General features: G+C 39.4%; 3 protein-coding genes across 3 annotated transcripts; all 3 read right to left on the reverse strand.

Moving 5' to 3' along the window:
- Nucleotides 1-194: 194 nt before the first annotated feature.
- LOC103448134 (uncharacterized) lies at nt 195-3913 on the reverse strand. Its single transcript, XM_008387378.4, has 9 exons — nt 3837-3913; nt 3167-3636; nt 2919-3009; nt 2655-2800; nt 2297-2540; nt 2038-2142; nt 1553-1943; nt 872-1370; nt 195-585 (listed from the first exon to the last, which is right to left on the reverse strand). Exons 2-9 carry the CDS (start codon nt 3601-3603, stop codon nt 492-494), a joined length of 2007 nt encoding a protein of 668 aa, XP_008385600.2. The 5' UTR covers nt 3604-3636; nt 3837-3913; the 3' UTR covers nt 195-491.
- A 510-nt stretch (nt 3914-4423) lies between these two features.
- Nucleotides 4424-7738, reverse strand: LOC103448147 (uncharacterized). The gene is made up of 9 exons (XM_029089373.2): nt 7619-7738; nt 7049-7504; nt 6852-6942; nt 6571-6716; nt 6016-6259; nt 5793-5897; nt 5507-5689; nt 5200-5404; nt 4424-5007 (listed from the first exon to the last, which is right to left on the reverse strand). Exons 2-9 carry the CDS (start codon nt 7483-7485, stop codon nt 4517-4519), a joined length of 1902 nt encoding a protein of 633 aa, XP_028945206.1. The 5' UTR covers nt 7486-7504; nt 7619-7738; the 3' UTR covers nt 4424-4516.
- Nucleotides 7739-10496: 2758 nt separating this feature from the next.
- LOC103448135 (uncharacterized) lies at nt 10497-14536 on the reverse strand. Its single transcript, XM_008387379.4, has 10 exons — nt 14358-14536; nt 13944-14213; nt 13487-13691; nt 13246-13336; nt 13000-13148; nt 12181-12424; nt 11990-12094; nt 11665-11847; nt 11367-11571; nt 10497-11220 (listed from the first exon to the last, which is right to left on the reverse strand). Exons 2-10 carry the CDS (start codon nt 14173-14175, stop codon nt 10736-10738), a joined length of 1899 nt encoding a protein of 632 aa, XP_008385601.2. The 5' UTR covers nt 14176-14213; nt 14358-14536; the 3' UTR covers nt 10497-10735.
- Between the last annotated feature and the right edge of the window lie 3034 nt (nt 14537-17570).

Raw genomic sequence — 17570 nt, forward strand, 5'->3', positions numbered from 1 at the left:
AAACTTTCAATTGCACAAAATAAAACATGCAAATTCTGTTTGCGCATATCGTGCTTTTGATGTTTGTATTTGTGTTTGTGTTTGGACGAGGGACTTTAAATATCGAACAACTTTGGATTCGAGTAGAGTGCTGCCAATGCATTACTCAAGCACCATAAAACCGCGTTTAGAACAGTAGAAAGGCGCTAAACAAGTACATTAAGGTGCCGTTTCAAATTTTATTGTCTGCATTATCAGTTACATCATCTTACTAACAGACTGTTTTACATCCAACGGCTGATAACAGCTTGCTTATTCGTACAAAAAACGAAACAAATAGCAAGATAAGGGAAAGAAAAAGAGCGATGAGCTTGCCAATAGGGAGCTGATCTACACTCAGGTCATTGGAAGCTTTCCGGTTAATCCATAATCTCCGAAGAGAGCGTCGGTAATTGCTTGGTCTTCCTTCAGTTCCGGCAGCCATGCTGCTGCGAGAGCATCAACCGGTGAAGTTAATGGCTCAACCACAACAGGGCTCCAAGAGACAACGATAACAACACGCTTGACCAAGATGCTTGAGATGATCTAGGAGCAGCCGCTCCCGCTCTGACACCATGTTAAAGTTTGTGAGAATTTCTTGATGACTATGATTCTTTTTAGTGAGGAATCTATAATTGATGTTCTTCTATACAAATTAGGAATGTAGCAACCCAATGCATCATATAAAGGTGTTGACTTGTAAAGTGGTATTGTCACGTTGTGTCCCCTACCAATAATGTAATGCCAAGTGTAAGATTTTTCTTTACATGGCATTGCATTATTAGATTGGAAAGTCACATTGACGGTGAACCCATTTTATGTAAGTTCATCTGCTAATTTAACAATTACTTACGAGTTTGCCGAAGTTGAGTTGGCGTTAGGTTGAGTTGTAAGTCCAAAACCATAGGGAAAGAGGGGATCATAATCTTTGTCACCAACATTCATAGGGAGCTGATCTACTCTCTTGAACCATGTCCTAGCAAGCTTTCCAGTGAATCCATAGTCACCATATAGAACATCAGCGATTCCTTGGCCTTCTGTTCCGGGGAGCCACGCAGCCACGAGAGCATCAATCGACGAAATGTAGGGCTCCATCACAATCGGACGCCCAGATACTACGATCACAACACACTTGACTGCCCCACATATGTTTTTTATAACGCTCGGACCTGGTTCTATCATTGTCAAATTTGAATCGTCCCCTTTCGTCTCAGCGTAGGGGAGCTCACCAACAGCAACCACAGCGTAATCGAACTTACCTAACGTGACAAGTTCAAGATCGGGATTTACACTGTAGAAAATTTCTGTGGTCTCGTTAACTGCTTTTGTGATGGCACCTAGTATTGTGGTTCCTGTTTCGAATACAAAGGTAAACATTTTGTTTCCAACTATATAGTATTAATGTAAAGCACGTCTACCGAGTGAGAGAACAGTTCAGTTTGAAAAGCATAACATGTATTTTTGGTTATCAAATTTGACCGCATGTCATCTTTTAACTATTCTGCCACTTAGCATTGTTACGTCATGTACATACCAACAGTATGGTTGTTGCCACTAACTCCTTGCCAAGTGAGACTCCAACCCCCACATTGATAGCCCAAATTGTTGGCATGGGTTCCAGCAACAAGGATCCTTTTGGCCGTTCTTGGGAGTGGCAGCATTGGTGCATCATTTGGGGTTTTTCCATTCTTCAAAAGAACTAGTGACTTCCTCACAGCTTCCCTTCCCAAATCTCTGTGTGCCTGGCATCCAAGCCAGGGAATATATTCGTAACTCGCCATTGGCTTTTCGAACAGACCCATCATGAACTTGAGAGATAGTATTCTCCTAACTGCATCATCGATACGGCTCATTGGGATTCGATTCTCGTTGACATGGTTGGTTAGAAATTTGACAAAGAAAGTATAGTTGTGGGGAATCATGATCTGAAAAACAATATGATATGGTGCAGTTACAGTACTAACATTCATGTATATTTTGCATTGATAACATGGAAGCTGAAGATATATAGCAACTGACCATGTCAAGACCAGCTTGAATGCTAAGAAGTAGCGAGTTCGAATAATTCGTCATGGGTGGATTCGAAATTTTGTCAACACCCAGCCAGTCAGAGATGACAACACCCTGCAAAATTAACAACATGCCGCATCAATGCATGATAGCGTTACTGCCGTCTGTGTCCCATTTTATCGGATAAATGAAACACTGTCACGTCATTTGATGAACATATTTGGCGACCCCAGATGTAGTTGAACTTTACAGTTTGGTTGTACCTTACCTTAAAGTTAAGGGTGTCCTTAAGATATTTGGTGATGAGTTCATAGTTAGCGTGCATCTTGACTCCGTTCCAGCTGGAGTAGGACACCATGACAGTGGATACACCCTTGGCTATGCTCTCGATATAACCAGGCATGTGAATTTCGAACAATCCTTGCCAATCAATCACAGTGTTGTTCTCGTTGATGCCGTTGGTGGTGCCGCCATCTCCCACAAAGTGCTTTGCAGAGGCCGCCACCTTATCCCTACATATACATACATCATGATGAAGAAATTAATGGGATGAGGAAAAATGCATGGTAGTAAGACTTAGCATTCATGAATGAACACAGTAGTAGAACAATACTAGTACAACTTACGGTCCACCAACGTAAGGAACACCCTTTGGTGAACCAGCTGGAATTTCACCTTGCAATCCAATCACTAATTCGGACATTTGTTTTACGATACTGGGATCCTCGCTGTAACTCTCGTAACACCTACCCCATCTCGGATCTCTGCAGACCTGTTCATTGTACATGTTCATTCAAGTAGTTTGATTATCTGAGAATAAAGGTGATTCCAATCGCTAGAAAAATATTGCAACTTGAACGCCAAATTGTTCAAGGAATGGATAGCATTACCGCGACGCATGGTGCAAATGTATACTGAATGCCAGTAGCTCTAACTTCAAGAGCAGTTGCAGCACCAATCCTCCTGATAAGTTCTCGATCCCTGAAATTGTCATATAAAAACACCCAAATGAACACTACTAGCGCAAGAGCGAGCAAAGGAGGCTGAGGAAATGAGTTAGGACTAGGATAGGCCAATGATTAAATTCCTTTCAACGAATAATTTTCGGGTTGTTCTTTATCAAAGAATAATGACTTGCCTGGTAGCTCCAAGTCCAACATTATGCGGGAAGATTGTGGCCTTGAACACATTGTTGTGGCCATGAACCGCATCAATGCCGTAAATCATAGGGATTCCAAGCCGAGTTGCAAGTGACCAATTCTGAAACTTGTTGATCATGTCGACCCAATCTTGCGTAGTAGCCTGTGTTCGTGGCACACTCTCCCCGCCACTCAGAATACTGCCTATATTGTACTCCTTCATGACCTCAGCTGTGATATTGCCGCGGTCTACTTGTGCCATCTGACCGATCTTTTCTTCTAGCGTCATTCGGGCTAGAAGGTCCTCTACCCGATCATTAATACTATATTTAGGGTTCTTGTATTTCATGTCCTCTTCTTCTCCCTTTGTCATTTCTGTCCAGCAGCAAAGGCAAAAAAGTCCCACTAAGAGGACTGATGAACTCGGCTTTATCATCCTCGATCCGAAACTATTTCGATTAAATTAAACCTGTACACGTTAAATAGATCAAGTTTCTCAGTATACATTCGAACTCTGAAAAGAAAAGAGAGTAAATTAGGAAACAGCATTCCTTTTTATTGGAAAATAAAACATAAAAAAAAAAGAAAAAAAAGAAAGAGGAAGCCGTATATTTATAGGAAGTCTGGAAAGAAAAAAGAGTAAAGAATCAGCGTAGAAAAACAGTATACCAGATCAATATTAATAGAACGAGTGAGCCAACTAATGTTGGAAATTTTGTAATATACAAAACAAGAGAATGTGAATGTATGTGATGTAACACGGATGGACTGAGGTCTTATATTTATAGGAATAATAGTCGTTAAGTTGTAAAGGTACAAGGCATTGCTTATAAGAAGGAGCTATTCGCGGCCGTCCGATGCATTCCTCAGTCCCCGTAGGAGTGGGCATGTAATGCTAGTTGCACTCTCTTACACTAATATTATTTATTCAAAATAAATAAAAGACTGTTAGACCAAGTCAGGCTTGGATTCAATTCAAATTCAACTAGATAGCGAGATTCATGACTATTTTAAAAATCAAGTTTGCAGCAGCTGTTGGATAGGCTGTTAGAGCTTATTGATATCGAGCTTGGTTGATAGTATACTCTTTTCTTATTGATTATTTGAAGTCCTTAGTCGTGTTGCTACAAATGCGACGGAGTTTGCTTATTGTTGAGCATGGCCAACTTCTCCAGTGAGATTTTTATCTTCCTGTATTTCCGCAGCTCATGCGGCCGATTAACTCTCTCTTTCTCTCTAATATAGAAGAAAATAAATACATTGAACATATAATTTAAATTCCGAAGGGGTTGAGTTATTAATCCAAGAAATGACAAGTAGAACAAAGAGAGAGCTAGAACAAGTATTAACTAAGATGACTGATCAACTGGATCGGTTGTAAGTCCAAAACCGAAGGGAAAGAGGGGATCGTAATGTGCATCACCAACATTCATAGGGAGTTGATCTACTGTCTTGAACCATGTCCTAGGAAGCTTTCCTGTGAATCCATAATCTCCAAAAAGAACATCACTCACTCCATGGCCTTCAGTTCCCGGAAGCCATGCAGCAACAAGCGCATCAATCGAGGAAACGGAGGGCTCAATCACAACAGGACGGCCAGAGACAACGATAACCACGCATTTGACTCCACCACAGACATTGGTGATGGTGCTTGGACCTGGTTCTGCAATGGTCAAATTCAAGCTATCCCCGTTGGTCTCAGCATAAGGGGGCTCCCCAACGGCAACAATGGCATAGGAAAAGTTATTAGACTTGACAAAATCAGCATCAGGGTTTTCGCTGAACATAATTTCTGTGCTGGGATCAACTGCAGCTGTGATGGCGCTTAGGATGGTGGTTCCTGTATGCACATAAAATATTTCAGTTACAATAATGTGATCGATGTTTAAATTAAGTATACTCGTATGAGTAGAAATTATATGCAAGCGATTAAGAGCATTGTCCTTGCAACCGAAATCCTATGTTTGATTCCTCTTTCCTCACTATCCCTCATATCAAAAAAAAAGAAAAACAATTATAAGTAGATACGAACCAGCAGTGTTGTTGTTGCCAGTAAGTCCTTGCCACGTGAGACTCCAACCTCCACACTGATAGCCCAAGTTGTTGGCATGAGTTCCAGCAACTAGGATCTTTTTCGCCTTCTTAGAGAGCGGTAGAACTGGTGAATCTGCATTTTCCCCATTCTTCAGCAGCACAAGCGACTTCCTGACTGCTTCGCGTGCCAGATCTCTATGAGTCTGCACATTATTCAGCACACATAGGTAAACGTTTTCATATTACTTGATTATGTTTATTTTTTATTTAAAAACAATTTAGTATATCTGATCAAGAGTACTAGCCTGGCTTCCAAGCTTGTCAACAAAACTCTGATCAGCCAACGGGTTCTCAAACAAACCCATCACAAACTTGACTCGCAAAATTCTCTTGACGGCATCATCAATACGGCTCATGGGGATTAATTTGTTGTTGACATGGGTTGTTACGATATCAATGAACTCGGTGTGATTGAACGGAACCATGACCTAAAAATAAACCAACATACAGCTTCAGTATCATAAAAGTGAACCAAACCACTCGAACAAAATTACCATTTACATATCTTGGTCTAAGATTCGAGCAACTAACCATGTCAATGCCAGCTTGAATACCAGCAAGAACAGAGTTTGGATAATCAGAATGGGGCGGATAGGTAATTTTGTCAACACCCTGCCAGTCAGAGATGACAAAACCCTGAATTTGAACAATCACACTAGTTAATAGTGTTAGTTCATTCATTTTCCAGTATATATATATATATAGCCAGTATTTCCAATTAATGTAGTGCAATTTCAAAGTTAAATTAATGTACCCTGAACTTAAGGGTACCCTTAAGAAATTTGGTGACAAACTCGTGATTGGCGTGCATCTTCTTCCCGTTCACACTCGAGTAGGACACCATGATTGTTGAGACACCCTTGATGATAGAATGGTAGTAACCAGGCATATGAATGCTCAGCAGTCCATGCCTATCAATCACTGTGTTGTTCTCATTGATGCCCTTGACTGTTCCGCCATCTCCAACAAAGTGCTTTGCACAGGCGGCTACCTTGTCCCTATATAATATCACAAACAAGTTATTCAAATCAGGAATTCCTAGTTTACTGTAAACCTAGAAGTACTAACATAATCAACGAAATCATGGCATTGTCAACTTTACCACATATTGTGATGAAACAACATAAACTTAAAATTTGACAACTTCGATCACACCTGAACTAAGTTATATATGTTTTCTTTTTGTTTCAAACTGTATTTATTAATACCTACTCCGAACAGTAGCTAGGTAGCGTGGTAACAAAGCTGAGTCGAGGATATTTGATTTTTCTAAACAGAAGTACGTACAACATATACTTGATCAACTTACTTTCCACCAACATAAGGAACGCCCTTCCTTAAACCAGCTGGAGGTTCACCTTGCAATCCGAGTATGATATCAGTCATTTGTTCTACTATTGCAGGATCTTCGCTATAACTCTCGTAACACCTACCCCATCTCGGATCTCTGCAGACCTAGTGTCCAGTACATTAGGGTTAAAGATTAATTTTAATATGAATTAGTGATTATTAATAAGAGATGAACATCAATCCAACTACTACAAAAAAATATACAACTTCCGAAAACTGTTAAGTTATTTGATGGCATACCGCAATGCATGGTGCAAATACATAATTGATGCCAGTAGCTCTAACTTCAAGAGCAGTTGCAGCACCAATATTCTTCACTAGTTCTGGATCCCTACAAGATCAGCAAATCGTCATACAAATTGAAGAACTTAAGTAGCAGGTAAAAACATAGTTTTCCAAGGTAGCTATGAATGTGTATGTTGAATACTTGCACATGCCTAGTAGCTCCAAGTCCGACATTATGTGGGAAAATTGTTGCCCTATAAACATTATTGTGGCCATGAACCGCATCAATGCCATAAATCATCGGGATTCCAAGCCGGCTTGAAAGTGAACCATTTTGAAACTCATTGAACATTTTGATCCAGTCCTGTGGACTGGCCTGTAGCCGCGGCACACTCCCTCCGCCACTCAGTATACTGCCTAATGAGAAGTCCCTCATGATGTCAGCTGTGACATTGGCACGATCCAGTTGCGTCATCTGACCAATCTTTTCGGCTAGCTTCATTCGACCCATAAGGTCCTTTATACGATGATTTACGGGCTGTTTCGGGTCCTTGTATGCCATGTACTCCGCCTCTGCTTGTGCCGTGCCTCCCAAGCAGCACAAGCACAAAAGTCCTACCAAGAGGACTAACGACCTTGCCTTTGGCATCGTTACTATCTAGTCAATCCTGTACAGGTAACATTGTTTCAGATTGATTGCGTGGAAATTAAAACTGAACGAAAATTAAAACACGAAAAAAAGTACCGAAAGTTTGAAAAAGGATTTCGGAGAATTTGCAGACCTTTCAAGAGAGGAGAGGAGGTAAATTATGAAAAAAAGATGGAATGTAACGCTGGCTGAGGAAGCAGTGCTTGTGCACTGGGGTATATTTATAGCAGGAATGTAGTTAAAGATTTAATTTATGGATTAGCAAAAAAATCTGGATAGAATTAGATATGTATTAGGATAAGAACCAAAACCAGGTCTTATCGAATCATCTCATTAATTTTAATTAGTTGAGATTCTGTAGAGAATGTGTTTCTAAAATTGTCTTGCAGTTGAAGAAAATCTTCCCAGATTAAGTAATGGGTTTATCATCGATTTTGGTTTTAATTAGAAGATATCTCACTCGGTCATTCGAAACATCTAACAATTTAATCTATTGTTTTTTGTTGAGTTTAATTAAATCTTTAAAATATTCATCACGTTTTCTGAGATGAACTTGAAATAAGGTCTCATAGTCGATCCTATCCTAGGTATATGAATTTCTTCTAAGTTCGGGAATTTTAGTTTGTATACTAATTGTATTAGACACATCTGAATTATTAAATTCTAAACACCACCTCACCTTAAGATTTATAGAGTTGAGATTGTTCGTTGCAAAACAGACACTACTGGCTTGACAAGTGGTTTTGTTTCTCAGTTGTCAGGTTTCATACTTTGGCCTTCACATAAGCTTAGTGAATTTTTTGATTCGTTGATTATCAGGCGTGTCATCGTTGATTTCTTCCAAGGGAGGAGCCACTTTGTAGTTAGATTGGCCATTTGACCTTTGTGAACTTTTAATGATTTTCATTAAAATATTATGTATTAACAGGCCCTTTAACGAGAGGGATTCTTATTTTTCTAAAAAAATGAGGACACCCTCTTGACTTTTGAATTGGCTTTAATGAAATTGTGTGGTTGAGACTAAATCACAGGCCACACAATCTCAACCACACAATTTCATTAAAGTCAAATCTAACGGTCAAGAGGGTGTTCCCATTTTTTTAGAAAAATGGGGATCCCTCTTGTTAAAGGATTCCTATGTATTAATATTATAATTGATTGATAATCTACTATATTCTTATATATTTACCCTTGCGGCCAACTAAACAACTTTATTCCTATTTGTTAGGTGGAGAAATGCTAAGGAGATTTTTTCAAAGTGAGATAGTGAAACTCTCATTTTTTCAAAGTGAGACAGTGAAATTAGGGGAATTACATAGATTGAAAAGGTAATCAATCAATAAGCATTAAACTTTAAAGTTCTTTTCCATCATCAATTTTTTTTTTAAACTTCTTCTATTCAGAGAATCAGGCATCTCCAACTCTTAAGATAGCAAGCCTTCACTAATTCGTCTTTGGAATTCTCTTCTGAATCAACAAATCAATTGGGTAATTCTTAAACTCTTAATTTACAATTTTCTCGCTCGTGACAGTAGCACTAATCTTACCAGTTGCCATTGCTAGTGTTGAAAGAGCTTTTTCTGCTATGAATATATTGAAAAGTGACTTTCGAAACTTGATAATATTGACAATGATGTGATTACGAGAAGATTCCATACCATGAAAATGTTGAAGTATCTCACATTGACCGTATCTTTGAGGAAAAAAAAAAAGAGTTTAAATATCCAACCCCACTCCAACTAATAGCGAGACATTTTGTAATAAAATCTTACACATGACGGATTGTGCAGGTGGTAATTAACAAGTTGGGGACAATATTGATGTTGTTGGAAGTGAGCCTTTGTCCCGTCTCTCTAATAATTTTATATGGTATCAGAGTCAGGAAGCAGGTCAGTACTCTACTGCCACGTGATGGCTGGGTCCCCTTGGCCCCGTATATAGGGTGAGTCCCCTAGGCTCCACGTGGTTGTCTATGTGTGAATATCCCACTTGTGACCCACTAATTGGGTCAAGAAGGCGTGTTGAAATATTCCATATCGATCGTATCTTTAAGAAAGAGGAGTTTAAGTATCCTACCCCTCATTCCAACTAATACCCAGGCCTTTTGTGATAAAACTTCATACCTGACAGATTGTGCAGGTGCTACTTAACAAGTTGGGGACGATGTTGTTGTTAGAAGTGGGCCTCTAACCCGTCTCTCTGATAATTTTACTAAATTCTCGTCGAGAGCAATTGTAATTTTAGTAGAATGTTTTATGAATACCATTAAGACTAAGGACTGTTATTTTTATATGAGTTTTTCTTATTATCTTTTAATCTTATAGTTATTTGACGTTGACCCTCCTTCAAAGTGTTTCTGGCTATGCCACTGATTTCTTCCAACAGAAAGATGTGTTGTATTTAGAATAAGTTATATGTATACTGAATACTTGCACCACAAGTAATAAAACTTCTTTTATAAAGGATTGTGCATGTTTGGCCCAAGTTTAGTTCTTTTTAATGCCCTACCTGTTAAGGACTTTAATTTTCTCGATATTGTACCAAAAAAACTACTGAGATGGAATTAAATATAAACTGGTTATATTCAATAACACCACTTCAGTCATTCATAAGTGAAAGTAAATTGAAAATGCCTATTAAACTGGTTAGGTTCTCTCTTATCAAAATGCCTATTGACGGGGCAGCTAATGGTCGCACCACATTGAAGCAAATTGAAAACGCTAAATGTTTGCTACCCAAAAGTTTAGGAGGGGAAGGTTACCCATTCTAAGGCCAAGGCATAGCACAAACGCCTGTTTTGGACATTTACAGAGAGTTGTACCCCCATTTTTGGGTTTTAAATATCGCCCACCAAGACAAATTGTCGGCGGGACTCAAATCTAGGCCTTAGGTTACAAAGAGAACATCATTACCAACTCAACCAACCCTCATTGGCTAAAAATGCTAAATGTTGAAATTGAAACCACGGGTATAAACTTGGTATCGTATCTTGTTTTCCAGAATATTTGGCCTAGAGTAAAATAATTCTGCTTATCATTTAAATCGAATAACTTGTACTTTTAACCATGACAATGACAATGAGTTTGCAAATACAGCATTCCCTCTACGGTTTCCAGAAAAATCGACGACAGTAACGATACAACATATTGTTATGCTCTCTCATGGGAAAGGACTGTTGTTCTACAAAATCTTATCCATGAAACAGCGAGCAACAACCCTTCATGATCGGATACGAACGGTCCCTGTATTACTAATTCTTGGTTGGCTTGGTAGTGAGACCAAATCCGAAAGGAAATAGAGGGTCGTAATGTGGATCACCAACGTTCATTGGGAGCTGGTCTACTGTCTTAAACCATGTGCGTGCAAGCTTGCCAGTGAATCCATAATCACCAAATAATGCATCCGTCACGCCTTGGCCTTCTGTTCCCGGAAGCCAAGCTGCGACAAGTGCGTCAATTCCAGCAAGATAGGGTTGAATCACGACAGGGCGGCCAGAAATAACCACGACAACACATTTCACAGCTCCACACACATTGGCTATTGTGCTCGGTCCAGGTTGTGGTATGGTCAGATTCAAGTTATCTCCAAATGTTTCAGCATATGGGGGTTCGCCCACAACAACAATAGCATAGGAAAATTTGTTGGACTTGACAAAGTTGGCATCGGGGTTCTCGTTGTAGACAACTTGGGTGGTAGGATCAACTGTACTTTTTATGGCACTGAGGATTGTGGTACCTGATACAACGTTGAATCATTGATTAATAAACTTTTGGGTATACGAATATACTATAACAGAACATACTCACAAAGACTTTGATCAGGTGAGTTTGAGAGATCATTCAAAAGACCGATGAAGGCGCAATGGTTAACTCAACACGTACCCATTGTATTATTGTTGCCTTCAAGGCCCTGCCATGTGATTGTCCAGCCTCCACATTGATTGCCCAAGTTGTCAGCGTGGCTTCCTGCTACTAGTATCTTCCCAGCTTTCTTGGGAAGGGGAAGCAATGGCTTATAAGCAGATTTTCCATTCTTTAGCAGAACGAGTGATTTTCTTACAGCTTCCCTCGCCAATTCTCTGTGCTCCTGTGAAAGGCCAGCATTTGAAGAAAAGGGTTTGAATACGGCAGATGAAGAGATCAAATTTACTTTGTATCAACGAGCTAGAAACATACGGACCTTACTTCCCAGCTGGCTGGCCAGGCTGAGATCCGCCAAGGGATTCTCAAAAAGCCCCATAACAAACTTAACCCTCAAAATTCTCTTCACGGCATCATCGATCCTGCTCATGGGGATGATATTGTTCTTGACTTGATATGTTAGATCATCAATAAAGTCAGTGAAGTTGTAGGGAACCATTATCTGTAACAACCCCAGATATACGTTAGCAAACGAAAATAAAAACCTGGCATGTCTCATCTTGAGGTAGTACTATAATATAAACAGCATACCGAAAGTTTATTACAATATAATGGCCAAAAGTTACACTTTGAATTAGACTAACCATGTCGATTCCAGCACTAACTCCAGCTTGAACCGAATATGAATAGTTAGCTTTGGGAGGAGATGTAATCCTGTCAATACCTTCCCAATCTGATATGACGAAACCCTGACAGCACCCACCAAGAGACAGTTATGCCCAGCACTAGTAATCAGCACCACAGCAGACAAGTTATGTAAAATGACGTTCCTTACCCGGAAACGTAGCTTGTCCTTAAGGTATCCGGTTACAAGTTCTTTGTTTGCGTGCATTTTCTTCCCATTCCAACTCGAGTAAGACACCATAACTGTTGCAACACCCTTGAGGATGGAGTTGAGGTATGCAGGCATGTGAATACGGAGCAATCCATTCAAATCAATCACAGTGTTGTTCTCATTGATGCCCTTCGTTGTGCCACCGTCTCCAAGATAGTGCTTAGCACAGGCCGCAACCTTTCCTCTAGAGAAACGGTATGCAAGACGAATTACACCCAAATTTTTTGTCCAAATATTTGAAATAATGAAAGAATACATCACAGGTAGATTACATATACAATTGATTTTTCGCCAGCAATTAAAATAGTCTGAACCACATGTAGTTTGGTGAATCAACACCATGGTTTTGATGCCTAATTAAAGAAGGCTCGAGGCCAAATTAAAGTGTAAAATATGGTGGAAAATACTATAAGGACACCGAGGCATAGTCTCAATCTGTCACTTTCAAATGTTTTGCATTCGATCAATCGAGCCCCAGCTAACCAGAAACAGCAGGAAATTTTAATAAATATAACAAACTTGTGGAACTCAAGTGTTGTTACTCAATCAAATCTTGACCACTATATCTCTAACCAGGCCTACCATGTGGTCATTATGATCAAAATAAATGTCTGTAGAGGTACTTGTCTGAGACTCTCAAACTATTTACGGATAAGAACCATCACGACACAAATAATTCGCCCTAAACAGTGAAACCAATAAAAAGATCTCAAGTAGCAAATTTTTGAAAACTGGAAAGAGAAAAAAACGAAGTCTTACTTTGCAGTAGAAACATAGGGAGCCCCCTTTTGAGCAGTGGGAGGCATGTCTCCTTGCAGACCAGGTATTATCTCAGTCATTGCTTGAACAATCTTATGGTCTTCACTATAGCTTTCGTAGCACCTACCCCATCTTGGATCTCTGCAGACCTGCAAGAACAGTAGTAATACATAGTTTTAGTGGCATGCTCGGTCAAGTTTTGAAGTTTGTAACTAGAGATCTTGGATAATAAGACTACTCAATTACCGCAATACATGGGGCAAAGACATAAGGAATTCCGGTTGCCCTGACTTCAAGGGCAGTTGCTTCCCCAATTCTCTTGACAAGATTAGGATCTCTGAAACGGATAACATGCAAAATGAAGCATGAGTACATTGATTAGAAACATCAGACTATTTAATTTGACCGAAAGATCATAAACTTTCAGTAATGCTTGAATGAAGCCTGTGGACTTCCACTTATTTGGGTGAGAATGAATGTGACTTGCCTGGTGGCTCCCAGTCCAACATTGTGAGGGAAAATAGTAGCATTGTAGACATTGTTGTGGCCGTGAACCGCATCAATCCCATAGATCATGGGAATCCCGAGACGCGTAGATAGAGATCCCTTTTGGAGGCCATTCACCAGATTGATCCACGTCTCAGCTGAAGCTTTTGGGGCTGGTACACTCCCACCGCCACTAAGCACACTCCCTGCAGAAAAACCAAATATCCCATTAAGGCATTACAAATTACACTAGGATCATTTCATTGGCTACTAAAACCAACATTGACATTACTGTAATTCCACTATTTTCCCTCCCTGCACCCAAGTTTGAATTTTGCTTCCAGTAGTTTAGATTAGAATAGAATATCGCTCGAATAAAAAACCCAGTATGGACAAACAGTCCAATATGGACATGTTGAGATGAACAATTGAAAATGTGGGTGAGATTGTTTGGTTACCAATGAAGTACTTGGTCATGACATCAGGGGTCGCTACTGTGCGTTCGATCTGCGTCATTTGGCCAATCTTTTCGGCAAGAGTCATTTGCTTCATGAGGTCTCGGATTCTAGCATTCAATGGCTGCTTTGGGTCTTTGTATTTGAAGTAGTCAGCTTCTGTCAGTCTCGGAGCTGATAGTAAGCAGCAGCATAAGAGTAGAAACCCCGTTAAGGGTATCGAAAATCTCGCCATTTTTGAACCTCAACTGGAGCTTCTGGATTGTTTGTAATCTGCAGAGAGGCCAGACCCAACAGGGTTCCATTAGAATACATACAGGAAGAAATGTAACTAAACATAAGCAGACAATGAAGAATGCTGTATAAGTAACTAAGATTAACAACAACTATTCGAAAAGTTGAGAGCTTTCTACTTACATTGTAAGAAACTGAGCTCAAGAAACTCCAGAGAGGGGAGAGAGACACACACACACAGAGGAGAGAGGGAGAGAGAGAGAGAAAGAGAGAGAGAGATCTGGTAGAAAGTGGAGAAGTCAGTTGACGAAGGATAAGAAGGGTGGTGGGTGCTACTTATAGAAAGTAGCTTTATGATTTATGGACATTTTCTGAGTTTTCCAACTCGTCTATCTTTTTCTAAAAAATAAAAAATAAAAAATAAAACCTCGTCTATTTATCTTAAATTCCATGAGTTTAATCCATCCACCCAAGGATTTCTACATAAAGTTCATTAAAATCCTCCCCCATGTGCTAAAACATGGCCGCCGGAGCGTGTTTTGTGCAATCACACGCACAAGAACATGGAGTTGGCTTAGCGCGGAGGGATTCTTTAGGCCTCGTTTGGCAGCTCGGACTGTACTGACTATTTCTGTCGGATAGGATAAATAGTCACCGGATAGTACTGACTAAATTAGTCGGGCGTTTGATATAGTATCGGACTAATGACCGTATTATTTATACTGTGTTTAGTATTATACCATATAGAAGAAATCATACTTAAAACAAAATTAAACTTAAAATAAAATAAAAAACTGAAATCATCTCTTTTTCCCCAAACATTGATTCAGCACCAATCTCCACTGCCAATCTCTACTGCCCAGACATTAAAAAAAACTGAAATCATGCAAAAGAAAAGCTATACTGCCAATCTCCACAGCTGGGCTTTGTTTAAGCCGAAACTCAAAAGGCAGTGAGGGAAAGAAAAAAAAAATTGACATCCTGGGCTTTGTTTGTAGGGGTCGGAGATGCAGCGGCGGAGAAGAGGGAGGGACATCCGGTAGCTAGAAGAAGATGCAGGGAGAGAAGAGCCTTGTTCTGGGTGGTTGGATGGAACCTAGTGGTGGTGGTGGTTCATGGTGGCCAGCGAAGGAATTAGGTTTTGGGATTTGTGGGAAGGAGGGGGAAGAACAGAGGGAGGGGAAACGAAGAAGAAGATGTTCGTCTTAGTCGACGCCGGTGGTGGTCACTGCCAACCAATCGCCATGAGCACCATCAGTATCGCAACGACTCAAAGGAAAGGGAACTGGACTAATAATCCACTCCTTTTGGAATGGTTTATTAAGAAGGTGTATACCCGACTATCCTATCCGACTGCATAAATTAGTCCGGCGACTATTTAGTACGAGAGGACACCAAACAACCGGGTCTGTACTATTAATCCTATCCGCTTCCTTATACGGTGTGCCAAACACGGCGAGTGTATTTGAAATACGAGCAGGTGCACTATGTATCAAATGTAAGTAGAGAGCCAACGAGGGTTGACTCAGTTGGTAAGGTCTCTGTTTTGTGTGTCGCCCCACCAAAGTTTGGGTTATGCTGTCAACAATTATCGTTGATGCACGATCTGTAAATTCCTACATAACTCCATCCGGCGGCAATTGAGAGTTAGGTGCCACGCATAAGTCCTTCCAGCTTGAGGTTGTTAGTTGCCCTGGCGCTGGTGGTGAGAGTAACCAATCTCCCCTTAAACTTCATCTCACCCAAAAAAAAAAAAAAAATCATTCCAACCGAAGTGTTATTTGCAGACTAGATTTGAAGCCTTTGTGATTAGATCATCTTCAAAGGTGATGTCAATTATGCCAAACAGGATCAAAAGACATTCAGGTGTTATCCAATGGATATGCCATATATGATGTGGCAACTGAATCACTTGACTCCTTACTTTCTAGTTGTCCTTTTTGAAAGCAAACAAAGAATGAGTCAACTGTATTTAATTTAATTATTAAGGGTGCATTTTTGCTCACCCACATTAACTTTGGTGTATGCTCACCATACAACTTATTAGCTACCATGTGTCCCTTCTTCTAACCCTAGTTACTTGTTAATTAAATATATCATTTTCAATTTTTAAAACTAATTTTAATCATTAAACTTAAAAATAAATAAATAACTCAAACCCTTCCCAACAATATTTCATTCCCCACCCACGCCAACCATTCAATTGATTCTTCAAAGTTCCACCCACCCAATCTTCTTCTTCGAGTGCATGGTGAATCTACCATGACTTCGTCCTCCGCCCTCCCTCCTTTTTCTTCCATTGTAACAACATTCGGAGACCACCATGACGGCTGCGCCTTTGCAGCCATGAAATTCAATAGCAACCTTACCTAAAGAATCAGCCCTTTCTCTTTCTTGCGAGGATATTTCTGTGCACGTATAAATTTGATTTTCTGATTTGGGATTATTTTCTTGGCGAGGACATTTGATGGGTTTCTTTATAAACTAAAATAAAATTAGAGTTACAGTGTAAGAAGGAGAACGGAGACATGGTGATTCACCATGGCACGAAGAAGATTGATTGGGTGGGGGTAGACTTTGAAGAACAAATTGAAGGGGTGGCGTGGGTAGGTAGTTGTTTCTGGGGTTTGGCTGGGTGGGGAACTTGAAGGGTTTGAGTTTTTATTTTTTTTTATTTTAATGTTTAAAATTTGAAAATGATATATTTAATTAGCAAGTAACTAAGGTTAGAAGGATGGACACATGGCACCTAATAAGGTGTATGGTGAGCATACCCCAAAGTTAGTGTGGGTGAGCAAAAATGCACCCAATTTTTAATGCATGTGTCCATTAACGACCAATAATATAAAAACTAAAATCAACTTTAATTATTTAGTAATAGTTAAAGTAACTATGGGGCTCAATATAATAATAAAATAAATATTTGACACATTCATTGAAAAAAAAAAAAGATTTAGCATTTGTATTCAATTGGCCACATCAGTCATCAAATATAATTTTGACATATTAGATTTGACATTTCTTTTGGAGATGCTCTTTAGAGTCAAATTATCAACAACAAATTTATTTTTTACTAGCTTAATTGTGGGTCTCTTATTCCACTACATTTTAGCCAATACAAATTTTGTTTCAACCATTTTTTTTTAATAAATACAACTATCTAAAGCTCTACATTAATAAATAATATTTGACAATTTGGTTGGAGAAGCACAAAATTTGACATATGACTATATGTTGCAACATCAACCATCAATTGTGATTTAACTGTTATAATTTGACATTTTGATTGAAGATGGTCTAAAAGAATTTTATTTAGGACCAAAGTTACAATTGAATGAAAGTTTAGAGAATATTGCTCCAATTTTCTTTTTAGATGTTAGTATACCTCTCTTGAAT

Source organism: Malus domestica, chromosome 11 (assembly GCF_042453785.1).
Source record: "Malus domestica chromosome 11, GDT2T_hap1".
In the NCBI taxonomy this organism is placed as follows: domain Eukaryota; kingdom Viridiplantae; phylum Streptophyta; class Magnoliopsida; order Rosales; family Rosaceae; genus Malus; species Malus domestica.

What these genes read in the sequence shown, in the direction of transcription:
- LOC103448134 (XM_008387378.4), bottom strand. Translation starts at nt 3,603, where the DNA reads ATGATAAAGCCGAGTTCATCAGTCCTCTTAGTGGGACTTTTTTGCCTT. An exon ending in CATTTGCACCATGCGTCGCG is followed by an intron (nt 2,801 to 2,918) that starts GTAATGCTATCC and finishes TACAATGAACAG; the next exon opens with GTCTGCAGAGATCCGAGATG. An exon ending in TGGCAACAACCATACTGTTG is followed by an intron (nt 1,371 to 1,552) that starts GTATGTACATGA and finishes TATTCGAAACAG; the next exon opens with GAACCACAATACTAGGTGCC.
- LOC103448147 (XM_029089373.2), bottom strand. Translation starts at nt 7,485, where the DNA reads ATGCCAAAGGCAAGGTCGTTAGTCCTCTTGGTAGGACTTTTGTGCTTG. An exon ending in TTGACAAGCTTGGAAGCCAG is followed by an intron (nt 5,405 to 5,506) that starts GCTAGTACTCTT and finishes AATAATGTGCAG; the next exon opens with ACTCATAGAGATCTGGCACG. An exon ending in TGGCAACAACAACACTGCTG is followed by an intron (nt 5,008 to 5,199) that starts GTTCGTATCTAC and finishes ATGTGCATACAG; the next exon opens with GAACCACCATCCTAAGCGCC.
- LOC103448135 (XM_008387379.4), bottom strand. Translation starts at nt 14,175, where the DNA reads ATGGCGAGATTTTCGATACCCTTAACGGGGTTTCTACTCTTATGCTGC. An exon ending in CATGACCAAGTACTTCATTG is followed by an intron (nt 13,692 to 13,943) that starts GTAACCAAACAA and finishes GTTTTTCTGCAG; the next exon opens with GGAGTGTGCTTAGTGGCGGT. An exon ending in TTAGTGCTGGAATCGACATG is followed by an intron (nt 11,848 to 11,989) that starts GTTAGTCTAATT and finishes GGGTTGTTACAG; the next exon opens with ATAATGGTTCCCTACAACTT.